Genomic DNA, 27,715 nt, shown 5'->3' with positions numbered 1-27,715 from the left:
AACTGTAGAGCAAAAAAGGAGCGAATGGCAAGTAAAGTGCTTTGTTGTGTGCCACATCCAAGTTTCACAATAGAAAAAGAAAAAAGGGGTTCCTCTAGGTGGACTTTATAGGCAACACATGATTTTATAAAAAAGGGAAAAATATTCAATAAAGTAATATCAATTTATTGATACAATTATGTGCCACTTTGTGTTAGTCTATCACATAAAATCCCAATGAAATACATTTACATTTTTGGTTGTAACATGACAAAATGTGGAAAATTTCAGGGGGTATGAATACTTTTTCAAGGCACTGTAAACTGTTTTGATGGTCTCTAATATTTTTACATCCATCTCAACTCTATCTCTGAGAGCAGAAACCAAATGGAGTATATTTCTAGATAGGTTCATGACTTGTGCAAACTCTTTTTTTTTTAAAGAAATTACTTCAAATATGCTAAACACTTCTAAGGTTATTCTCAAAAGATACAAATTAAAAATGCACAGAACTTTTCTATGAACTATTTTAATTTGTGTCCCTATTTCATTTTGAAAAAGATATACACTGCATGCACAATTATTAGGCAAGTTGTATTTTTGAGGATACATTTAATTATTGAACAACTACAGTGCTCTCGGGCAATCCAAAATGTTAATAAACCTCAAACCTGAATATTTAAGAAAGTAAAAGTAAGGGTTTGCCTTTCTTAGGAGAATATCTGTGTGCACAATTATTGGGGAACTATTAGCGTGTAGAATTATCACCATCTCACTTGTTTATTTTCATCTGTTAAAGTGAGAATAATAAACAAACGACTTAAAATTGACAAATAAAAATTTCTGACATTTAAAAAAAAAAAAAATCCAATATAGCAACCCTTCTTTTCAGTAACAGTCATAAGCCTTCCATTCACAGAGTCTGTCAGTTTCTTGATCTGTTGACGATCATCTTTTTGTGCAGCCGCTACCACAGCCTCCCAGACACTGTTCAGAGAGGTGTACTGTTTTCCTTCACCATAAATCTCCCGTTTAGGAAGGGCCCACAAGTTATCAATAGGGTTTAGGTCAGATGAGGAAGGTGTCATTATTCTTTAATTTTTAAGGCCTTTACTGGCTAGCCACACAGTGGAGTACTTTGATGCGTGTGATGGAGTATTGTCCTGCATAAATATCATGGTCTTCTTGAAAGATGCAAACTTTTCCCTGTACCACTAATTGAAGTAAGTGTCTTCTAAAAACTGGCAGTAAGTTTCAAATTTATTGAGTTGATTTTGAGTCTATTTTTAAACCAAAAAGGTCCAACTATTTCATATATAATAATACCAGCCCATACTAGTGCCTGACCTCCACTTTGCTGGTGTCTGAGTGGAAGTGGAGCTCTGTGCTCTTTACTGATCCAGCCACAAGCCCATCCATCTGATCCGTCAAGAGTCACTCTCATCTCAACAGTCCATAAAATCATTGAAAAATCTGTCTTCAGATATTTCCTGGCCCAGTCTTTATGTTTCAACTTATGTGTCTTGTTCAGAGGTGGTTGGGTTTCAGCCATACTTACATTGGCCATGTCTCTGAGCACGGAACACCTTGTGTGTCTGGGCACTCTAGGTAGGTTGCAGTTCTGGAATATAATAGCACTGGAGGATAATGTTTTCCTGGTAGCTTCATCTTTGATTCTTCTCAATTCTTGGGCAGTTATTTTGTGTGTTCTTTTCTCAACATGTTTCTTGCGAACCAAGAGGATTATTTGCAACAAAATGTTTGATGATTCTGTGATCACATCCCAATATCTTAACAATTTCATGCATGCTGCATCCCTCTGAAAGACTTTTTACTATTTTGGACTTTTCAGAGTCAGTTAAATCTCTTTTTTGGCCCATTTTGCCAGAGCAAAAGAAACTGCCTAATAATTATGCACACCTTAATATAATATTAATATGTTGATCTTCCTAGGTCCCACCCTCCCTCATTACACAAATACACGTCCCCTGATATGCTTAAGTCCAATAAGCATTCAAGTGTATACAGCTTGGTGTTGGACAATAGGCATAAAAATGATTTGGTCAAAATACTAATTTGCCTAATAATAGTGCACACAGTGTATTACTACTACATTTTTTTCTATATACGCATGATTCTGTACCATCTTGTTAAAGCTTTTTTGATGACTTGTAAGAAAGGGAGAATTTGTATGTAATCAAAATGTTTTTTTTTCAACATTTATATTACTAATAATACTTATTGAACTCTTGTATTGTATTACTAACAGCAAGGTTCATTTGGATACATAACCAAAAAAGTAATTTTAGAAGGTCCCCTTACCTAAATTGTTAACCACTTTGATGGTCTGTAAATGAGGAATGGGCTCTGCGTCCTTTTAACTGTTGCAGAACTGAATTTTCATTCTTACTAGAATGTAAGATACTTATAAATAATAGATAAATAATTGATACTTAAGATAAACATGAGTGCAGCAGTAAATGTTGGAAAATGTATCCTCAGGAAAAAAAGGCCACCAGTCTTGTTTGCATTTTTGGTCAATGGACTATTATTTATTAAAATTACTAACATTACATTTGGGTATCTCTAGGTTACAAAAATATGGCCACTTAGGAGAATTGAATGGTTGTTTGCTGGATGCATTGAATCTATAATAATAATGCTTTAGTTCCACAACAGTTAGAAAGCCACAGCTTTATATTGGATTAAATCTAACTTGGGCAAAGCTAGTAACATACTGTATAACACAAATTTGCTATGAATATTACTCTAGTAAAAATAATTACTGTGTGTATATGGTTGACTTTTACATTTCACTTGAAGTTAAACCTTTCCTTTTAAAGGATACTTACAGTGAAGGCTGGTGGCGAATGCCTAGTAAGTTTTGGTTTGTAATTATGAAGTAAAAAATTGCTGTTGATGGTTGTTTTTAATAGTCTGGCTATCAGCTTTGGCCTCCAGCTGTGCCGATGACTGCTCCGTTAGGCCTTGAGCTTATCAGAAGAGATTCCTGGCCACAGATTTCTGCCTGTAAATAATAAATCCTATTATGTAGTAGCGGGGATGTCAGTCTAGAGTCCATAGATACTTTACAGAAATATTTTAATACATATTCTGTAGATCTTTATGCTGTGTTGTTGATTATTGAAAGTATTAAAGGCAAAATATGTTGTTTTGTGTATGTGTAAGGGTTGTGAAATATATCATTTCTTTTAGCTCTCATATGTATGTATGTATGTATTACATCTATGTCATGTAAAGTAAACCACTAATTAAAGTCAGTTCTAACCAGGCATTCTGTGTGTATTTATTAATTTCAATTACTGCGGGGCATTAAAAATATGGGGTACAAAAAATATTTGCCTAGGATTCAACACAATATAGGACCTATCATTAAGAAGTGCCTATGAAACTGTCTGTTTCCATCTCTAATGCCTATGTCTCCAAAAGAAAAGATACCCTTTGTTTCCTAAAGGACATTGGAATTAGAAAACTATTGCCTGGTAACATTCGTATTGCCCTAACATCAGGTCTTCCAATTGAATAAAAAATATAGACCTACTGAGCAGCCCTGGTTTCCCATATATAAAAAATTATTAATAACTACAAACTGGTGTGTTACCTTTTAAAACGCAGCAAAATAAAAAATGACTCAATCATTTTAAGTGGGAGTAAACTCCCATGCATAACGTGTACCTATAGGTAAGCCTATAATAAGCCTAATCGATTTGCAGTTTAGTGTGACTTTGGATACAATACAGTTATTATCTGAAAATCTCCTCATGTAAATCTATCTGCTCAGTTGTTTCTTGAACTGCTGTATCTCCTGGATTTTTGGCAAATGGAATCAATTCTAAAAGATCTATGACCGCTTATATAATATACAGTATATATATATATATATATATATATATCGTCTTAGTGAACTAGCTATAAAACCCAGCATCTTTGGTCAGCAGTCAAAATTATCCTTGTTACTGTCTGAAGAGGTAGGCCAATTCTCTGATCCTTTGTTTAAAAAGGAGGGGTATCAAGCTTTCAGAGTTGAACCTATACTAAAATCACAGACTGACTGATAGGATATCATGTGATGTAATGCAGCTTGACTTTTTGCAACTTGGTAGTAACTCTAAAAGTGTTACTATAGAATGGAGTCACGTGAGATGTATTATGAAAGTAATGGACATGGTCCTACAAGACAGCTTGAAATGTGTTATAGCAAAACAAAACTGATATATTCTTTTAATGTAAATTAAAGAATGAACAAGCAAGCATGTCAGTTAAATCCTGTAAAAGTATTTTCTAAATCGGTTAGTACATTTTCTACAAAAACAATACATATAGATTTCTGAATTATGGTAGATTTTGCATGAAATATCAGACACTCCAACAGTGCAATTTATATTGCCCACTCTACGTACAATATGTAAATAATTAAAATGTGTAAGCACTTTATAACTGGGATTAAGTTGGAGTTTAGACAAAAGATTTATAAATACTGAGAAATAGTTATGGGTGCTAAATGCTTAAAAGAAACTTGTTTTTTGGCATTTTTTCTTCACTTTGGAGAATCTGTTGCCTTGTCCAGCATGCAAAGTACAGTTCACTTTACGTTATTAACAACTATAGTTCATTGGAATGTGGGTCTCAAAGTTGCAAACTTCTTTGAGCACTCATATATCAGCAAAAGGGTATAAACACAGTCAATTCCTGCATATTCCAGATCTCCTGCTCATCAACAGGTACCCCATGCATGACCCAGAGCAGCAGTCAATATAGTTTTGGCTGAAGCATTCTGTTGAAATTAAGATTGAGGTTGTTGCATGTTACTAATCCCTTGAGTCAATATACTACTGTATTATAGCCACTCACTTAATTAGCTTCTAGGTGTGCAAAGTGTAAACCAGGCATATGCAATTAGCGGACCTCCAGCTGTTGCAGAACTACAAGTCCCATGAGGCAAAGCAAGACTCTGACAGCCACAAGCATCACACCCAGAGGCAAAGGCATGATGGGACTTGTAGTTTTGCAACAGCTGGAGGTTCGCTAATTGCATATCTGCATGCCTGGTGCAAACTTTAAAAACAAGAATATGTTGTGACTCTAGTCAAGCACATCCTAAAACAAATACATTTGGTTAGTTCCTAACAATTAAAAATTAGCAGATGGAAAAAATTGATGAATGGCTGCACACTCCAGAAGGATGCCAAAACCTTTATTGTAGTGATCAACAAATAAAATCATATACAGCACAGTGAGCACCAGGAGATAAATTTGTTAACGCGTTTCACGCAGATAACAGCGCTTAATCATAACACTTCATCCAGGAGTAGGCAACAATGTGAAGACAGGTCAAGACAAAAAGACAGTCAACATTAGGTAAGTTAGGGAGCAATATTTAACCAACAGATAAAATAAAATGGAAAAGATTTAGCGCATATAGTAAACAAAAAAAAAAAACTTTCTATACAATCTGATTGTACAACCACCTTTCGATCTCCCATAAGCTATGTAGTACAAGGGCATGTTTGATTGATTGTTCAGGTGTGTCCTCCTATACGATAGTTCTGGTAAATGTAGAGGAAATTGTACAGAGTTTGCACAATCAAATTGCATAGTTTATGGCTATCTTTATACAAGTACATAGGAGGGAGTGGATGGAGACACTCAGTTGTCGGGCTTCACGTAGCAAAAACTCAAGTTCCTGCATGCATTTGTTTTGGGTGTTTGGAGCATTTTCACTCATCACACATAGGGTAGAACATTTACTTGAATGAGTTGCCCTACACACAACAATCACTCCAGAGAAGCTCCAGAACTTTTTTTGGAGTGGAGCATGATGTATTACAACCATTTTTGTGTGTTTACTGCACTTAGGGTGCCTTGAACATGAAATTACAACACAACCACGATGCATATTTGCAGCGTGTTTCTAAAATGTATAGCAAAGCAAACATTTTCTGTGCGGTTTGCCATGCATTTGGAAACACACAGATGTGAATGGAGCCTCACTGTTCTTGTGTAAACGCAACAATTTCACTTTCAGGCCCCATTAATCGTATATTGGTACATAGGGGAGCTGGATTTTAGGAAAAAAAACTGTGAACTTAGCCTTTAACCTCCCTGGGGGTAATCCCGAGTCTGGCTCAGGTAGGAATTTACTAGTAGGAGCGGTAACCCCGAGCCAGACTCGGGATCTCTTCGCCGGATGCAGGGGAGGACACAGTAAGACTTACTTACCTTGTCCCCTGGATCCAGAGATGTCCGCCGCGCTGTGCGATCGAGCTGTCCTCCGCTCGATTCACAGTGCCGAATGCCGCCGAGCTCCGTTCCCTGCGACGTTACGGCGCACGGGAGCGGAGAACGACGGAAAATTCAAAAAAGTAAAAACACACAAAACACACACAGCACTGTAATCTGTAAGATTACAGTGCTGTATTACAAAATTACACACCCCCTTTGTCCCTAGTGGTCTGTGCAGTGCCCTGCATGCACTTTTATATTCTAAATACTGTTTTTTATGGCTGAAATTTGGAGATTGTCCATAGCAACCAAAAAGTGTCCCTTTTTTAGTGTTTTAGGATTTGATTACATTATTGAATAGTTTTTATTATTCTTTATTATATTATAAACTTTATCATACCCGGGATGTCTGCTAGACTCTGGTTTGAACAGATTTAAGAGAGTTATTCCTAAGAATTACAGGACTACAAAATAAAAGCCAGATTTCCATGCAAAATAATTGTACCGCTTTCAGCACCTTATTCCAGACTGAATCATACCGCCAGGGAGGTTAATAACCTTAATTAGTTAACACCTATGAACTTTGAATCATTAAAAAAACACAATGAATAAAAGATATTTAAGTTTTACAACATTGGAAAAAGCAGTTTAAGCGCTTGCCAACCAGCAGCAGTCATTATACTGTGGCGGGCTGGTTCCCACAAATTGCTGTAGGTGTAAGTTGGTTTCTTTAAGCAGGCGCGCACACACACCCGCTACATGGTGGGGGACCCGATGAGCATGGCTGGTGGCCACAATATCCGCCGGCCACCCTCAATCACGGGAAAGATTGTCAGAATGGGGATCTGTCAATGTAAACAGACAGATCCCCATTTTGACAGGGGAGGAGAGAGAGATCTGCTGTGCCTTGTGATTAGGAACAGTGATCTCTCTCTTTCCTCCAATCAGTCTCATCCCCCCACAGTTAGAAACACCTCCCAGGGAACACATTTAACCCCTTGAGCGGCCCCTAGTGTTAACCCCTTCCCTGTCAGTGACATTTACACAGTAATCAGTGCATTTTTTATAGCACTGATCACTGTATAAATGTCAATGATCCCAAAAAAGTATCAAATGTGTCCGATCGATCTGCTGGAATGTTGCAGTCTCACAAAAAATCGTAGATCATCGCCATTGCTAATAAAAAAAGGAATAAAATTGCTATAAATCTATCCCTTATATTGTAGATGCTATAACTTTTGTGCAAACCAATCAATACCCGCTTATTGAAATTTTTTTTTTACCAAAAATATGTAGAAGAATACATATTGGATTAAACTGATTAAGAAATTAGTTTTTTTTTCTTTTTTTGGGATATTTATATAGCAAAAAGTAAGAAATATTGTTTTTTTTTTCAAAGTTGTCGCTATTTTATGTTTATATCGCAAAAAAATAAAAACCGCAGAGGTAATCGAATACCACCAAAAGAAAGCTCTATTTGTGGGAAAAAAAGAGGACTTCAATTTTGTTTGGCTACAGTGTTGTACAACTGCGCAATTGTCAGTTGAAGCGACACAGTGCTGTATTGCAAAAAAATGGCCTGGTCATTAAGGGGGAAAATCTTCCAGTCTATAAGTGGTTAAGTGATACCCTTTATTGGCTAACTTGTATTAAATATGCAGACTTTCACAACATGTTAGGTTCCTTCCTCAAGCATTATACAATAGGTTTGATTTGCTAAAAGTGAAGAATGAAAAATCTGGTGCTGTTCTGCATAGAAACCAATCACCTTCCAGTTTTTTTTTAAAGCTTGATTGAACAAGGTGAAGTTAGAAACTGATTGGAAACCATGCACATCTGCACCAGATGTTGTAATCTCCAGTTTTAGTAAATCAACCCCAATCTCTTGCAAGTTTTTGTTTTACTGCATTGGCGAAAACCGATTCCTCATTGGCTACTTTGTCCCTCCTAAATTGTAATGAAGTATGCTCTGAATGTCTCAGGTACTGAGCATTAAATAATCTCACTTATCTTAGTTGGATGTTTTTTTTCTACCACCTTTACCAAGTTTAAATTCAAATTTTATACAACAAATTCTGAATTGGAAGCTTCATGCTATTCTTGCATTTACAAAATAAGCTACTTATGCTTGTAACAGTTTCTGGAAGCTGAGATTCCACATGAATTATCAGCGCTAGACAATGCTAGTGTCATTTAAGTTCTGGATCTATTTATTGTACAGCACTTGTGTCACCAGATTGAATAGCAGCTGCAGCCTGAGCGATTCTACACTCTAAGTATTAAAAAACTGAGCAGCATATTCCATATTAATAATGATGTAATTTGTCTCATGCCATGCAGTTGGCCTACGTTTGGCTGAAAGGACATCTGGTATTAGAGGATGTGATTTAAAAAAATTACAAATGACGAAAAAAAAAACTACACGCAGAAATGCACAAACGACCGTTTTTTTTTTTCTATTGTGCCACTTGTGCTGTTCTTTTATTAGATACTGTCAATAATATGGGTTTTCAATTTAAAATAACACTGCTGATTGTATGCTCATCACACTCTTCATACCGTTTAAAAACTAAATACAATTATGAACAATAGAGAGCAATGGTAAGACAAATCAAGCAATCACATATCACATATCAGAAGTCCAACAGTGCCCATTCATTGGAAGAGCTTGCAATAGCAATGGACAGCAAAAGATCTGTTCCTCTTGTTTCCAGCTCCTACACTGCTACAATGCATTATAAACGTTTGCCAATGCTCAGTGAAAGTATTGCTCCCCTTTTTGTCAGTACAAGTGATAACGAGCACTTCTGACAATCCTGCATGCTTATTACAATATATTGGTGCTCTTGTTATCAATAGCAGTATGCTCAATTCATTAAAGCAATTATACTGCTATAAATGGTATTCTGGTTGGATACAGCTTCATTATTTTCAGAGTGCAAAGAGCTCTTTTAAGTGATAATTCTACAATCTTGCAGGTTGATTTACTAAAAGACAAATAGGCTGGCCATGCATGTAGGCAAGTTGCCTCCAAGGGGAATGTTTTCTATTATCAAATGAGACAGGCTGTCCAGGCTGGGAACGGATTAAACCTGTCTGTCTTTTTGAGCTCTGCCCTCTCCCCATGCTGTAAATAAAAAAGGTAGAATGGCTCTGCACAAAGAACTGTTGCATTGGAAGAAGACACAGACAAGCCTAAAGATGTAATCTCCAGCTACTTCACAGGGCTCCTGGCTCGACTTATGGTCATGGGACTGCTGCACCCTACAGTTTGTTTGAAGCCCCAGGTTTTTGGAGGACATCCAAGTCATGGAGAATAATAGCATGGACTACCACCTCACAGAGGTATGCCTGGGCAGCCACACAGCTATAGTTAGGATTAGGGTATGGATTGTAATTTTGAAGTCTCTTCAGTAAAGTTGCATCAACTGTTCTAAGCCTGGTCAAAGAAGAAGCTATTCAAAGAAGTGCATGTTGGTTCTGGTGTATCCAAATTACCAAAGTTTGTAAAGCACAAAGGGGTATGAAGAAACACCACTATAAAAAGGGTTAAAGTGGCAAGACAAGTAAAAGGAATGTAGCTGTTATGAGTAACAAAGAACTACTTCAAGATACAAAGCAACCATTTGTAAGGCGTGGTACCTGGTAAAGGTGACAGGTCCTCCGGTAGCAAGGCGGTTGATGCTCTGTTTCCCTCCTTAGTGGCTGGTTTCCAGTAGCAACCAGAGCCAAACCCGTGTAATGGAGATCCATGGCTGCTCACAAGGTACCGCAAGGAAGGAGTTAATTAGTGCATGCAGGAGGTCTGCGCTATATGCACAGTGGAACCCCATTCTGTTACTGTAAGTGAAGTACCAGAGGCACACTGGACTGGGCTCAGGCTCAGCACATCCCTCCTAATGCAACATATATCAAGTTAAAGTAGGTAGTGACACGGGACAGCCCTTTGTCAGGTGAATTCTGCACTTTTACTGCACACAGTGTAAAGGCTTATCTCTAAGTCTTAATGTTAGATTTTTCACATGACTACAGTCTCCTCCTTGTACTGGGCATTGATGAGAGTGCTCTGCGTGAAAGCTACCCCCTCATGCAGGGCAAGTAGGCCCCACCCACATGCATGTTGCAAGTGAATTTTCCCTTATGCTAAGTTAATCTTTGTTCACCTTTAAAAAAAAAAGCCCCCCTATGTACCAAAATAGAATTCAATTTACTTATTTTGCAAAAATAAAACAGCTTTCCATTTATTCTATGCATACTTACCTCATTGTCTTATGGCTGTTTAAAACACTGCTCCTTTACTTCTGCTTTACTTCCTGAACAGACTTTAGGTCATGACACAGGAAGGAGTTGACCAGCTGAGGGTAGATGATGCAGGGTGTGTGCTAATGAGATCAGCTGGTCAACTCCTTCTTGTGTCATGACCTAAAGTCTGTAAGGCAGAAGCAATGACCAAGCTGGGTTTTTAAACATCCATGAAGAGAGGGAGATAAGCCTGTGTAGAATTATACATTAATGCTATATTTGTAGATAGGGGAGCTGGAATTTAGGTGAACAAAGCCCAATCACATGCAAGCAAAAATAATGTTTCTTTTATTTTTACCAGCAGATGATTGACTATTTCCCTGCAAAGTAAACATCATATTTGCCTTTAGTAAATAATCCCTTTGAGTTTTGTGTGCACATAAAGATTTGTTTTAGGGTTTTAGACTTGTTGAAATTTTGATGTGCTTCTGAAGCAAGAAAGATCAAGTCATCAAAGACAACTATAATTTTCAGTCTTGACAGGCACCCTTTATAGAATTAACAAGATCTAAATCCAGGGGGTTCTATTGTGATCATACTGTCTTTGAGCATTGAGATGACACTTTACATGACATTTAAACACTTTTTCATTGACAATTTCATATCCAAATTTTTCTGATCACACATGAATCACTTTATTATGTAAGAAGGGAGAAATGGAGCATATTATAATGCTGAGAGCATGCTTTGCTACTATATGGCTGTCATAATTTCAAGCATCTGTTTACTTCTTCCTTTTTGGCTCCAGATAGGATTTTGGCAGCACAGCTAACAACTACTGTGGATTATTGTAGAAACCAAATGTACTCGATTCTCCTGGCTGCATGTGAAATAAGCTTTGGGTAATTCATCACATTTTTAAATATTTGATTCATCTGACCTACTTTGCAGTTGGATACTAGTTTATGCTGCTTTTCAAGCTGTTGTTTTAAAAATGTACATTACAGGTTAAGTGAGGATACAGCAAACATTTATGACAGGTGTGGTACCCATGTCAAGAACAATAACACCATCGGAGTTCTTGCTTAAATCAAAAATCGTATTAGCATTCCTCTTGATCAGTGAACAAATTTATTCTACATTGCATCAGTGTAAATAGTTACCTCTTTGGAAGGTACTCTGGATCCTTTTTTTTTGCTCCACCAGGTCTCCACCATTGCTATGACACACGACAGGACAACACCAGCTGCCAATATACAGAACACCCCAGCAAAGCTTTTAATGTCCAGGGCACTTCCTTTTTGTTTAGGTTCTACTGATGAATAAAGGTCACAGTGTCCATTATGTGGCCACCATTTATGCTTTAATAGGTCCATGTCCCCATTCTGTTGAAGTTCCAGGATCCTGGTAGAAAGAAAATATGAAAAATATATGATCAAATTATCTAAAAAAAAATAGAAAATTCACAAGCAGAATTAACACATTGCCCAGCTCACCATGATTGCTCTGCCACTAAGACAGATTTACAATGCGAGTGGTGGCTCTGCTACAGCCGATAAAACTGACAGATTTTACATAGCATAATATGAACTCTGTAATGTTGGATAATGACTGGCCCTGACAGTTGACAAACACAGGCTGGCCTTGAGATAGATATACTCAGTCATTGCAAGGACTTGAGAGCTGCACCAGACAGAAGGGAGCTTTGTGGAGCAGTGTCACTACAATGTTTTAGAAGTTGGCAGCAGATAAGGGAAATAAGTCTTGCAGCATGGCAATTTTTTTATGTATAAATATGTATCTAAAAAGTAAGCAATACAGGCAACCCTGCTGTCATTATGGCACCATCTGGCAACATTGTATCTCTGCCTTTTGTAAATAATCAACCGCACTGCAAAAACACCATGTTGCAGAATGGACCAATATCGTACCTACATGACTGTTCATATTCTTACTTTGTAATTTTTTGATTCTTAATACAATGTAAGTTTATTTTTTAAGCACCTATGGGTTGTGTTGCTATAAAATGTAGGGATGCTATTGACAACTCTTAAATGGCTTTTCTATGCTTCCAGTGTCAAATAAAGTGAGAGCTCATCAAATTCATAAGGGGCGGCACGAGAGGGTATATGATACAGTATGTTTGTGAATTTACAAGCTTCCCATAGGCATGTATAGAGAATCTTGGGACAAGACTAAGAAAGGGTAAAGTTCTTCTGAAACAGCTCCCAAAGCTGAAGTGCTGTCACAATGTGCAGTGCCATCCATCCATGCATTACAGGTGACCAGTATCTATATTCAAGTTTTGTTATGCTGAGGTCCATAACTACTCACAATCTGTGTAAAGAAGGGAAGACACAGCCTGCCTATCACTTTCCCGAATAAATGACTGAATGAATAAATATATACTGCATCATCAAATTGGGCAAATGTCACAGGCAATGTTCTTATTGTCATACATGCACTGAAAAATCTATGTTTTGCTAGGTTCTGCCATGAGTTGGGCTCTTCTGCTCAATACCCTTTTCAGCTTTGCCTTCTGCGTATGCCCAACCATATATACAGAACCTTAGGCTGTGGAACACAACCTAAGGTTCTTGAGCCTACCTCCTTGAGCCTACCATTTTGGTAGCCTGGAAATTGCCATTGGTAAAGGAATGGGCATAGGCAACTGCAACTTGACTTATAATAAGTCTGTACACACAAATGTTAAAAGATGGCGTCTGGCACTCTTCTTTGCATTTTAGATCACCAATTTATTAATAAAACTTATATTAAAGCCTAACTCCAGCCCAAATGATGTCTGTTACACTGTAGACATTTCTTCCTCATTTAATGTTCATATGACAGTCTTCTGGGTAATGGAGGGAGTGGTTGTCACTTGGACAGGAAGACACAGCAATAAAAACATTGCTAGCTGTTCTAAAACCATCCCTCGCTGAACATGTGTTTATTTTTTGCCCTTACCCCCTTCCCCTCCGTAATAGGGACATACAGTAGATGGTAATAAAAAGTTGAATAATGGTAACATTTTGACATGTGCATTATCTCTTTCAAATGATCACTCCAATCAAAAATTGGCCCATGGTGGAACATTAAATCTACTGATAGCATCTTATTTTCTTTGGAGATTTGGGCATCAACATCTTTACTTAGTTTCCCAATTATCTATGTTGCAATAGCCTTGATTATGCTGTGAAAATGTATTGTTAAATGCTTTCTCGAATGTGTAAGTTAGGCTTGTATGAGAAAATTGTTTACAATTATTGTATAAGGTAATTTGTGCCTCCTCCGTTTGCAACAGAGAAGAAAGAACAGCTCAAGATGAGGATAACCACTTCAAAGCAGGCAAGAACCAAATCTGTAACTATGTCAGGAATATTAAGTAAAAAAACCACACCAGCCTGCTCAAATTCTACCACTATAGCGCGAGGATAACCTACCATTACCAATTATGTCAGAAATATCTTCTTCTATAATTCATGAGGCCGCGTACACACGCGGGGACTGTTCGCTCAACTTTGTCCATCAAACAGTTTCAGCGGACAGTCCGCTCAAAATTAGCATGGACGGACTTGCCCACACACGACGAACGAACAGTCCGCTGAAACCGTGCGCGATGACGTGAACGGCACGTACGACGGGACTAGAAAACAACGTCCTATACACTGCAATGCAAACTTCGGCGTGTAAATCCTTTCTGAGCATGCGCGGAACTTAGTTTGACGAACAAGCCTACACACGAGGGGACTGTTCGCTGAAACAAAGTTTCAGCGGACAGTTTTTCGGAATTTCCGAAAAACTTTGTTCAGCAGACTGTCCGCTGAAACTGTCCGCTGAAAGCCCACACACGAGCGGACTGTCCGCCGAAACACTGTTCAGCGGACAAAGTTGAGCGAACAGTCCCCGCGTGTGTACGCGGCCTGAGAAACATAAGAAGTCAATGGGTGGCTCATCACACAAAACTCCACCTACAACTGAAACACCACTTTTGGGTGGTTGGGCTTCTAAAAGTAACTCTCCCAGCACTATTCTCCTCTAAATTGGCCAAATAGCATAGCCAATAATACAAATTCAGTATAGCAACCCTTTTTGTTAAATAATAATAATAATAAAAAAGTTTATTGTATTACTATGCTTATAACACGTGTGTGTGTAATCATTTCTCCTGCTCCTTAACCTCCCTGGCGGTACGATTATTTCAGATTTTAGGTGCTGAAAGCAGTACAATTATTTTGCATGAAAATTTGGTATTTTATATTGTAGGCCTGTAATTCTTAGGAATAACTCACTTAAATCTGTCCAAACCAGAGTCTAGTAAACATCCCGGGTATGATAAAGTTTGAAAAATGAAATCATAAATTATAATATAATAAATAACTATAAATACTTATAACAAATAATAATATAACAATAATAAAAAATATTCAATAATGTAATCAAATCAAAAACACTGAAATTTGCTCAGTTGTAGAATTGTCACTGTCATTACTTTTCAGTATTTGATGACGGATCTCCCCACACATTGCTATCACTCAATTCTGTGAGTGATTCCAATTTATTATCACTAGCTGGTCTAAAACCATTTTTGATTTAAAGGAACAGTTTTGGTTCCTATGGACAATCTCCAATTTCCAGGCATAAAGAACAGTTTTTATAATATAAAACTACATGCAGGGCACTGGGCAGACCACTAGGGACAAAGGGGATGTGAAATAATTACATACAGCAATGTAATCTGTAAGATTACATTATACTGTATATATACTGTGTGTTTTACTTTTTGAATTTGGCGCCGTTCTCCATCCCCGTGCGTCGCACTCGCAGCGTTCGCAGAGAATGGAGCCTGGCGATGTGATAGATCGAGCGGAGCACGGCTAGCTCATACAGCAGGGGGGGACATCGCTGGATCCAGGGGACAAGGTAAGTAAACTCATCCTGGATCCAGCGATGCGATCCTGAGTCTGGCTCGGGGTTACCACTAATGGTACAAAATTTTCACCCCGAGCCAGACTCAGGAATACCGCCAGGGGGGTTAAAGTTAAACAGGTTTGAATTAGGGAAACAAAGATGCTTATCAAAATAACGATTACAAGCCAAATTATGCATTCTTTAAACTCTCATGTGCTGTGAGTACGAATTATTTAATTTCAAGGGTAGACACAAAGCTTTCTTATGGTTCCTTCCATAAGAATTTTATATATGGTGTATTAATAAAATTATATTTTCTATATATATTTTTTGTTTAAATTGCCTTAAAAATCCAACTTTCAAGGTTTTTCTTCTGTTAGGTAGACACAAAGTTTGCTCACTCGATGCAAGAAAATACTTAAAAAACTGGCCAACATGTTTCTCTTTAGTTTTGGACAGAAGGGGAAGAGTTAACATTTTGAGCAGGTTTTTTTTTTTTCTGCTTTGACGTTGGGGAGAATTTTCACTTTCTGTCTTTGTGATGCAGTAAAAACATTGTCGCACATTTGCAGAATTGTCTCTATGTCACATGACTAAAAAATATTTTTGTCTGTAATGTATTTACCTTTGTATCCCTTTTGGGATGATTTCCTATTATATCCTACAGTATCTTTAAAAAAAAGAAAAAAAAAGAAAAGGGGAAATCTGTCCAGTAAGGACACAGACACTGTTAAATACTTGACAGAGGCTCTAACAGTTTCCTACTACAAAACAAAATGAAAAGCATTAGCCAGATTTGGGCTTTAAAGTTATATGTAGATTTATTAAATGATTTTCGCAGGTCCTAATTTACAAAAAAACATATCTGTTTTGCTGCTGTACACATATACATGCAGTTGTGTTGTTTGCTGTTTGTCCACAAGATGGCAACCTAAGCATACTAAAAGTGTCAAGCTGCCTGCTCTTCGGATATGAAAAGGCTTTGGCAATTATTTATCTACCAGGCTGAAAACATGCACTTTACTCCATACTATTTAATGTTTTATTTTAAATTCAGGCAATTATCTATGTCACAATAATGCTGTGAAAATCCATTGTTCAGTGCATTCTAGAGTGTGGTATGCTAGACTTGTATGGGAAAATTGTTCACGTGAACGCTTGCATTCCTATTGGGTTTTTATAACCCATACAATCTAAAAACAAAGAGATACTGCCCATTTCTCAATCTGCAGCACTTTGCTACTTGGTTAACTCTTGGAGAAGTTGTAAGTAGAACGGTGATTGTGTACCGCTCAGACGCTTACTATGATTCCCTCTTTATAGAAGTTTATTTTACAGTAGAGGAAAAATACGATGTTTGGAGAAGACAGGGAACTTGTTAAAGCTTGACATTTTTTCACATTGTGATATAAAATTGTAGCTGTTGCAGTAGTTGATGATAACTGCGTCATTCTCAGTACAATAAACAGTGAACCTGTACCCAAATGTTAACATAAAGCAGTATTAGCAACCGGGTATGTAAGTAGAAGAGGAATAGAAGGGCTAAAATATTTATCTTTCCAGGAGAAAATGCTGCTGTACATTCCCTAAGTATTGCTTATGCATCCCCAAATATAAATGATTGATCACATAATCTCCACTGAATGGGAGGGTTAGAGCTCTGATTGGCTGATCCTCTTCCTCAACAGAGATTGAGTTATTTTATTATATTTGAAATGTATGGGAAAATTAAAAAAGTAACTAGCATCATACATGGCAAGAAATCATTCACTACAAGAAAATCAGAAATGTAATTTGCTTGCTTCAGGTTATTGTAGCTTGTATGTCATCATTGTCCTTTGAGTTGCCTTACTAAGTAAGCCAATTGGATTTATATATGCAGTATAAAGGTCAGCGCTAATATCAAAGAAGTATGTCACTATATTGTATATAGGGGTTGATGTGCTAAAATCGAATGCAGCTCTGCATAGAAACCAATAAGCTTCCAGGTTTTTATGTTGAAGCTTAAACGGGTTGTAAAGGTAGAAGTCTTTTTATCTTAATGCATTCAATGTGTTAAGATAAAAAGCCTTCTGTGTGCAGCAGCTCTCCTAATACTTAGCGAGCCCATCCAGACCCAGTGATGTCCACAAGTCCTTCAGCCATCTGGGACTCTCCCTACTTATTACACAGCAGTGGCTTTTTACAAGGTGATTGTTTACAATTTGGGATGGGCCGAATGGACCCCTGTTCGGTTTGCATCAGAACTTTTGAACACCGCAAAAAGTTTGGACCCGAATAACGAACCCTATTAAAGTCAATGGGACCCGAACATCAAAATTGAAAAGTGCCCATTTTGAAGGCTTATATGCAAGTAGGTAGTAGGTGTAGTGGTTAGCACTCTCACCTAGCAGTAAGAAGGGTCGCTGGTTCAAATGCCAACCATGACACTAACTGCCTGGAGTTTGCATGTTCTCCCTGTGCTTGCGTGGGTTTCCTCCGGGTACTCCGGCTTCCTCCCACACTCCAAAGACATGCAGGTATGCCAATTGTCTTCTGTCCAAAATTGGCCCTAGTATATGAATGGGGACCTTAGATTGTGGGCTCCTTGAGGGTAGGGACCAATGTGAGTGTGCAATGTACAGGGATAAGGATAATTGTATACACTCACTCAGGTTGAACTGGATATACTGGTGTCTTTATTCAACCTTACTAACTATGACTATGACTAAGTAATTGGGCATACAATGGTTATAGGGGTCTGGGTCCTGCCCTGGGGGACATGTATCAATAAAAAAAAGTTTGTGAAAAACGTAATTTTTAAATGAGCCGTGGTTTTTTTTTGATTTTTGTTTTGATTCTTAAAGTGGAAGCATAAAAATGAAAAAAATACTTCCATTATAATGCCTGGGGGTCCCCTTAGTCTACCTGTAAAGTGGCAGATCTGTACCACGTCTAGAATCTGTTGCAGCAATAATTGCATTTATAAAGCCAAAACAATTTAATTTTCCCTGCAAGCTGCCTTTATATTGCTCAGCAACAGCTGGGGTACCAGTGTGTATGATGAGGCCACAATGTAGTGCACTGGGAACAAGATTAGAGGTTTTTTGGATACAATCTGGTGTCACTTTGGCTTTGTATAGAAGTAACAGGTATGTAAAAATAGTTGTTTGGGTGTTGGTGGTGCCTTCCCCACCGTAACCCTATAGAGGTACTCTGGATGAAAGCAAGAATTGGCCTTGCTGTAAATAATTGCAATGATATGCACCTGTCATGTGGCTTCCCAGAAAATGTGTTACAGGCTGTGACTGTATTTTTCCCCAGGTGAAAATTAAGGAAAAATCTAAAAAAAAAATGAATGCAGCCACACATCTTAGGGTCCTTTCATGGATATCCACTTGCTCAGCGGGGGGTCGCTCCATTGATCCCCGCTGAGCAGGAAGATGACAGGTCGGCCTCTGCCTCTGCACACTGCGCAGGAACAGACCTGTTAGAGTGCCACTTTCCCTTATGGGAGATCAGATGATGACGGACTGCATTGTCCACCATCACCCGATCCGATGACTGATCGGTAGTGTGAAAGAGGCCTAAGGATTGATAAACTGAAATATATTACAGTTTGATTTTGGGGTTTAGATATGCTTTGACTGTGAATAGCTTTTAAATTGGAACTTTAGTCAGAAAAGGAAGTCCTGCTAGATCACTTCATGCTGGCCTCTTCTGCAGGTATAACTATGTATATAACTATGTCTATACTGTTTAAAATCCGGTAATATACTGCCTCACCCTGCTCTGCACATGCTCAGTTGCTCTGAATTTTTAGCCATTTTTAGGCACTTACGAATTAATAAAGGCCGATCTGCTGACAGCCTTGAAGTGGAATTATACCCTCCTATCCTTTTCAGCCAAGAAAGCTGCTTCACTTTGATCTGCAACTGCAATGGAGCTGCGCATGTGATCAGTTGGGACACCAGCCATTTGATGGTTTGACAGTTTGGTTGAGCACACAATAAAATGTGAAAGTTTGCATTTCCAAAATTCCAGGAACATAACTGCTTATTGAAATCTGTACTTCTGGGGCTTTTTGGCTTCAGCAAAATGGCAGCCTCCATCAGGAAGAAACAAGAGCAATGCTGGAGGCAATTTACGGCACACACTCATTTTGGTAGTATAATTATTAATATGGAATGCATGTTCCTTGCTAAAGAACTTCATTTTTTATCCACTTTAAGTGCAAAGAAAAGTATCTCTGTGTTCAGCGTCCTCCCCAAAGGCTATATGCTGTATATTTATTCCCAAAAATAAACTGCCTTTGATTGAGCTCTGATAGCCTCAGCAGCTGAGCCCTGTTGGCTATAATGTCTCATGTTATACGCATAGAAGCTGACAGATCATGCCTCCTGGTAACATATGCCAATACAGAGGTTACTAAGTTAAATCCCTGTAAGTGATAGAATAAGTTTATGTCCTAGCCTCTCCACTGTAACAAGTGAGCAGGCAGGCAGTGAAATGGTTTTCTAGTATTTATTTTATTCACTTACTATGTATAATACTAACAAATTCTGCAGCTATTTTCAACTGACATAAAAGATTTCACATCAGTCCTGTTACCACATGATAAATAGGAATATGAGGTAGCTGTGGAAGTAATATAATGGGATGTTATTAAATCTTATAACTTTGTACCTAACACATACTTAAAGCATATATAAACTTATATTTATATAAACATATATATATATATATATATATATATATATATATATATATATATATATATATATATATATATATATATATATATAAACTCAAAAGGTTAAATGTAATACATTGCAGCTTAAGAGTCTCTAAATGTGGTGGCTGCATGAGATTTCATTTTTTAAGGCTTTTTTTTACTTTATTTTCAGCTGTTGTGTCAGCCATTAAATCTGTTATTTTTCAATTTCCTTCGACAGATCAAACTGTCCAGCAAAAGTGGCAGTTAGAGTTTCAAGACAAACTACTTCAGACTGCCCCTTTTGCAGCTATAGTTATGTAAAACATTAATAAATAAGTGCCTATACTGTATAAAATGTAGTAATACACTGTCACACCCTATTCTGCACATGCTCAGTTACTCTATATTTTTAGACACTGTGCTGAATTTGTAGAAGCTGATCTGGTGACAGCCTAAAGATTTAATGCTGTTCAGGGGCTCTGGGCTTCAGCAAAATGGCCGCCTCCAGCAAGAAGAAACAGGAACAATGCTGGAGGAAATTACAGCACGCGCTCATTTTGGTAGCAGAAATATTAGTGTGGAAAGTATGTTTCTTGCTAAAGAACATTATTTTTATCAAGTTGTTATGGTTGTTATGGTTAGAGTTCCGGAAGGTTTACCCCCTTCATGACCAGGCCATTTTTTGCTATACATCACTGAGTTACTGACAATTGCATGGTCATGCAACACTGTACCTAAACAAAATGTATGTCCTTTTGTGGTGTTTGATCACTTCTGCGGTTTTTATTTTTTGCTCTATAAACAAAAAAAGACCGACAATTTTGAATTTTTTTTTTTTTTTTTACATTCTGCTCTAAAACATATCCAATAAAAGATTGTAAAAAATCTAATTTCTTCATCAATTCAGGCCATTATGTATTCTGCTACATGTTTTTGTTAATAAAAATTCCCAATAAGCTTATATTGTTTGCTTTGCCTAAAAGTTACGGCATCTACAAACTATGGGATATTTTTATTTATTTATTTATTTTTACTAGTAATGACGGCGATCAGCTGCACTGTGATATTGCGGCAGACAGTTGGGACACTGACACTTTTGACCCTTTTTGGGGACCAGTGACACTAATACAGTGATCAGTGCAAAAAAATGCACTGTCACTGTACTAATGACACTGGCTGGGAAGGGGTTAACATCAAGGGTGATCAAAGGGTTAAATGTGTTCCTGACCAGTACTTTACTACGGTGGTGGGAAGGTGCTTGTACTAGGAGAAGGCATGGATCGGTGCCCTCGCTTAGCATAAACACAGGATCCATGTCTTCTGTACTGACAGAATGGCGATCTGCCTTGTTTACATAGTCCAGGGATATGCAATTAGTGGACCTCCAGTTGTTGCAGAACTACTATTCTCATGAGGCATAGCGAGACTCTGACAGCCACAAGCATGGCACCCAGAGGCAGGGGCATGATGGGACTTGTAGTTTTGCAACAGCTGGAGGTCCGCTAATTGCATATCCCTGACATAGTCAGACCGCTGTTCTGCCTGTGTAATGAAGCATCGATGGGTGTCAGCGGATATCAAGTATGCCGTACCCGCCAATAAGCTCCTGCTGTGTCTAATCACAGCAGGAGTGGGCCGCTGGTGGTGCACACATGTGCCCCACACCCCGGGAGTTCAGGATCCTGTACTAGTCACGTGATCCTGTGCAGGAGAGCTGCCTTGCTGCCCTATATCTACAGAATACGGTTGGCAACCGTTTAAAGTATATATTCACCTTTTTTCAGAGAATAACTTATGCAGTCAAACTGTACCGTTTTGTAAAATGCTCATACATTCTATTGTTATACTTGTAGGCCATTTGGGGTCCCCTTAAAGTAGAACCACATTAAGATAGGATGTGTGTTACTGGCCAGATCACCAGCTGAAAATAAAGGGAAAAAAAATGCCTAAAGCTTAAAAAACTAAAGCAAATGCAACCATCACATTTAAGGACGGTAAGCTGCTATATATTTCATTTTTGTTTTTGGATTTAGATACTCTGTAATGTAGATTTCCAATTTTTTTTTTACCTAGTGGAGATTGTTTTTTGCTAGCTCTCTTGTAAGGACGCTCACACTCACTATTTGTTCTGGTTATTCCTAGGACAGGAATCAATTATTTTACAATATACATATTTGATTATATTTCTTGTTCATCTGGGGTCATAGAAATAGTTTTTTTCTAAAACTGTCCTTTAACAAAGACGTCATTACTATGAAAATAATAGAGGTTTCTGTCAACTGAACACCACATACCTTTTATTATAAACAAAACATATACATATTTATTAATTTGCCAATTCTTGTACTCTGTACCAATGTTTTCAGCTACTTTTGTATTGATCTATGTTTACAATATCCATTTCCCACCATATAAGCTGTAATCATGTATCATTTATCATTTGTACACCAAATCTTTGATTAGAAGCTATTTGCTTGGTAAACTATGAAAATATCCAATCAAGCCTTGAAGACTTCAGATTTTTAGATGTTTACCCAAACTTTGGAAACATTTTATCTCAATTTCATCTTAATGGCAATTTAAAAGAAAAGTTCATCTTGATCAAATTTTCCTGTTTATACCCATGAAGGTAGTAGTAGGGAGGTACTGGCAGAAGCTACCAGATCAGTTGATAGCACTTGGCCAACAAGCTTACTCTGACACACAGACATGAGATCACTGGACATGCTTGAATCAAATGTCTGTCAACTCATCTCTATAGGCAGTTTAACAAGGGCCTTTTATTGTTTAGTTCTTCTAGGTCTCAGTTCTTTATCTTCGGGAAACTTACTTAGTGTGGTCACTATAATCATTATTTCTGCTGGCTGTGAGGCATAAGTACTGTGTTGAATGAAGTTTCATTACCTACTGTCCAGATCCGTGGTTTAGAAGGTTAAGGTAGACAAGTTCGATAATGATAATGATTATGACAATTCCAAGACCATCACTGTCTGTCACTGTGTCATTCTGGAGCAATAACAAGATCACCAATAACCAGAATGTTAACTGTACATGGCTGCAGTGTGTCCACACAGCGATCTGATAAATCTGTTGAGCTAAACCATACATAGTCTTAAACTCAACAGTGTTAAACTGATTAGAAATGCAAGGCAAATTCGTTTTTTAAGACAATAGATGGCAGTTATTCAAAATTTGCTGTATTTGCACACTCCCTATAGTGCTGATGAGATAATCTTGCAATACCATAGTTGGGGCAGAAATTACCTTTCAAAGTTTTGGTAATACTGCCTATTGTTCTCAATAAGCAGAGCATAGATAAGCATGGCTCTGCATATTAAAGCACAATCACATGTCATAAGAAAGCAAGCAAGTTTTTTTTAATAGTTATCTTGCAAGCCTCTAATACTTCTTTTCAGCTTATGGTATTCATAGACAATGGAGTACAATTGAGATGCAGTAAAGATTGTGCTGTCCTCAGACATTGCGTGGCTAACACCTTAAGAGGTCAGCCAAGTATTCCTGTTTATGCTTTGTAGAGGAACACCTCCCAGTCCGGGAAAATCAATTGCACTCATGTAGGCTTTTCCAACTTTCTTTATTACTAATTTACATAACAGGTGATGACTGGCAATGTCTGCAGGGCACCCAGGGACATAAACTCATCATCTAGTGTTGCTAAAAAGGGCTATAGGTTTGACTTTAATCTCATATCATCTCATGCTGGTCCCCAGAACTATCATATTTACTAAGGGAAGTTGGCTGTGACTCATTGACTCCTTGTCACAATGCTGTATGAATGGGACCTGTGACGTGTCCCAGAATGTTATGGGTGGTGGGAGTGCCTACCTGCTAAAACTAGGTACCTGCCCCCCCAAAACTAACAAAACAAAAACAAACCTCCAAAAGTGGGAGAGGAGGGGTGGGAGGGAGGAGGTGTTAAAGTGGAACTTTCCTGTAAGGGTGAAGTCTAACTTTAAAGTGTTACTAAACCCATAACAGTAAAAACAGTAAAAAACAGACACTGATAGAAATCACAGGACTGCTATAACTGCTGATAGAAAAGGTATATAGCAGTTTATATTTACTAAAATAATTAAATTTTCATGTTCTGTGTACTGTGGGAGACCAGATATAATGAATGTAGCTTCCTGGGTTTAGTAATACTGTAACTTTCTTTTAACTGGCCATAGACACTGTATAGTAATTGAACATTACAAAATGACCCTATGGTGTTAATTTTATTTTTTAGAAAAGCCTGCATATCATTGCATATTAAATCCAGGCCAACTGATATCATAGACCCCTCAGACTCTTCTTGAGATTTAACAGTTGGAATGTTGGTGTAGCTCTGCATAGAAAGTCAAACCAATCAGGTTTTATTGTCAAAGCTTAACTGAACAAGTTGACGTTAAACGCAGATTGGCTAACATGCACATCTGCACCAGATTCCGAGTGCTCCAGTTTTAGAAAATTTTCCCCTTTATACACTGTAGGGTTATGATACATTTTTAATGACCTGTTCACCTAACTTTTAGTAATTTTTACTATAATTATTTTCATCACATACTTGTCTTCAGAACCAAAAATGTTTTTTTCCTTTATAAAGGTCCACAAAATAATTACCTTATTGCAAAACAGACAACGACTGAAGGAATCAAATTAGCATCATGATAAATCTTAGGATTTGCAATGACTAGTGAACTTTAATTATTGTCTATCTTGTATGTTTACGTTAGCAGTAAAAGTCAAGCACTCATTATAGAAATGGCAGGCATTATCTTTTGTAAAATGTAATCTAGGCACTGAGTGAATAGATAATCAGGTTAATGAAAGCTAGCTAGGGAGATACAGGGGAGCAAAACGATGAGACAAGGGTCCCCACTGAGAAATGAGGGCATAATTGCAATTGGAAGAAGAACACATTTGGTGATCTTTTAAAATGTCATTGTCATTCCTAGGTTCACAGTGATATTTTCATTCTAGGCACATGTGTAAGTAAAAATGGTTATATACTGTTCTTCCATACACATTGATGCATACATTGTTCTAAACATCAAAATATAAGAAGAAAAGAATATGTAATTCAAGACTACAAATCACCGCATTGCAAGGACAGGTACAAAACATCCAAAATGAACTGATGTTAACAGTGTCAATGGAAAACTATACTAACCATATTATTATTATTATTATTATACTGGATATATATAGCGCCAACAGTTTGTGCAGCTCTTTACGGCGTTAGGGCAGACAGTACAGTTATAATGCAATACAGGAGAAATCAGAGGGCCCTGCTCATTAGAGCTTACAGTCTAAGAAGAAACAAAGTTATTTGGCCAAACCAAACACCAGAACATGCCATTTATTTATGCAGTCAATTTTTATGTAGTTACTTATCAACTCAATATCCTTAGACATGCTTAAATCTTTAGTCTTACAGAAATCATGCCATATACGACAAATCAAAAAGAATTACATTAGCACGCATATTACTGTGAGTGATGGGACCGGGTTTACAAATGTCAAATTTTTTCAAGCCATTAAAACAAATTTTTGCAATGAATTGATGTAATCAGGGCAGTGCATTTCTTATCAACCTTCTCTAAATATCCAAGGTCAATATTTTAAGGTACAACGCTAATTAAGAAATATTGGAGTAGAGACCTATTTTGAAGAGGTCAATATCAATAATTCACAATTTTAATGGGCAGTACAATAAAAAATTGAAACAGAAGTAGCACTTTTAATTGACAGAGATAATCTGTGCTCACCATGAAATAATTGCAATAGTAGCAGTTTTCAGAAAGCAATTTATTGATCATTATAAAGATCACACTGTTGACTTTAGTAGTATTGAATCTCAATACTATGTAAGGAAAGTAGGGTGCTACAATTTGGTTCTTTTGGGATTTGTAAAACAACATAGGTCTCTTTAAATACCAATAATTTATCATTTTGAGGGCTGCTGTTGTTACTGCAGCTGCAATCTTCCATTCAAAACAATGCCAGATGATCTTGTTCAGAATTCTAGCTATGTGTACTTTTACAATAGAGATTAAAAAAATAAGGTTGCATCATTTAAGTTAAAAGTGACAGTGCTATCAACAAAAATAAACATATCAGACAATTTTAGATAATGAAATCTACAACTACAATGTAGTTAGTTGCTCTAGGCAAAATCTCCACATTTTCTATTTTTTTTCTGTTTTCAAAAAATACTTCCACTAGACTTCTCTGAGATGTGTACATGCCCAGGGCTTCATTTTTTTTCTAGGATTTACTGTAGTGCACCTCTTTGCCCCATTCATTTCTGTGGTTAAACTAATGATCTAAGAACCCTTGATTGTGAAAGAAAGATTCCCAAACTATGGGCTCCTTGCTGCCTTTCCTATGGGGAAAGCCTTAAGTGAACAAACATTATAGTAGAAGAAATGACAGCCACCAATCATATTAAGAGCTGCCCTGGAAGTTTGGAATGAGAAATTAAAGAAAGCATGGAGAGAAAGTTACATAGTTAGTCAGCTTAATAAATTACACAAGTCCATCAATTTCAAACAATTAAATAATAAATAAATAGAGAACCTTCATATACAGACCCATATAGCCACAGTTGACATTTAAATTGCATTTGTATACTCCCTGGATCAACAGTCTATGGTGTTGCAACTGGGAATTATAATGGCTATACTAGATTACCCAAAACTTAGATTAGGGAAATCAAATAATCTTTCACTTTTTAGCAGTGTTTACAGTAGATGGTTGAGCCAGACCATTTGACCCTGAAAGGCTGCTTATAATGATTAGCTTTTATTAATCTATGCAAACTTTTATCCCCAAACTAAAAAGTGCATCACTGCAAAAGCTTAAAAAGTGTTAGGTGGAACTTAGCTTTGATATGTTGGCCAAGTTAATCTAAATCTACGGATGCATCTAGTGCTACTTCCTTCCCAAATTGAAAATACTGTTATCCAAAAGTGTCTAATTTACTCATCTGTCTGGAATGTAGTCACCCCAAGACAGGAAGTTTGTTATTGGCTGGATCACTAGGTGAAACTATAAGTAAAACAAATATAACAACCACAAGATTTGATAGGCTACAACATATTACATTTTTGTTTTTAATACCACTTTAAGTCAACAAATTGCTTTTAAATTACAGTTCAATGATTTTGCCACATGTATTGGTAGAATAGATAGTTTATGCTAATTGTGGACATATTTATCTCTGTAATCCCACTTACATTAGCCCACATTACCATAGCTTGATCTTAGAAACATTAACATTTTATATTTATGACATTATTATCTAATATTCTTCATGTCTTACTGTGTGCCTAAAATCATATTGACACACACTATGATTAAATATTGCCCGAAAAAAAGGGAATTTCATTATTACAACATTAGCAAGCTGGTATTCCAGCAATTTGGCATCATTGATGCAACATACAAAATTACAAGACCTAAAGGATTAAATGCTGCAGGATGACATATAAAGCTCTAGAAAATAGCTGCACAAAAGGATTTGAAAAGCAGAAGAGGTTCACTGAATTCCCTTTTATAGAAGAAGCTTTTAGTTCTATATCACATTCGATTTTTCAGTTTGCAAATTACAGCTGCCAATTTGCCAATTACTTCCTTGTA

At 37.2% G+C, this 27,715-nt stretch overlaps 1 protein-coding gene across 1 annotated transcript in view; it reads right to left on the bottom strand.

Annotated features, from left to right (window-relative positions):
• GRID2 (glutamate ionotropic receptor delta type subunit 2) overlaps window positions 1-27,715 on the bottom strand; it is a 1,483,303-nt gene that overhangs the window by 8,230 nt on the left and 1,447,358 nt on the right. Inside the window, exon 15 of the mRNA XM_077476559.1 lies at window positions 11,628-11,868. Coding sequence (XP_077332685.1) covers window positions 11,628-11,868 — 241 coding nt within the window. The remainder of the gene's footprint in view (window positions 1-11,627; window positions 11,869-27,715) is intronic.

The sequence above is a fragment of the Lithobates pipiens genome, unplaced genomic scaffold (assembly GCF_037356315.1).
Source record: "Lithobates pipiens isolate NorthernLeopardFrog02 unplaced genomic scaffold, aLitPip1_a1.2 Scaffold_13, whole genome shotgun sequence".
Taxonomy (NCBI): Eukaryota; Metazoa; Chordata; class Amphibia; order Anura; family Ranidae; genus Lithobates; species Lithobates pipiens.
Note: the sequence above shows the minus strand (reverse complement) of the source record. Positions and strands in the feature narration are given on the sequence as shown.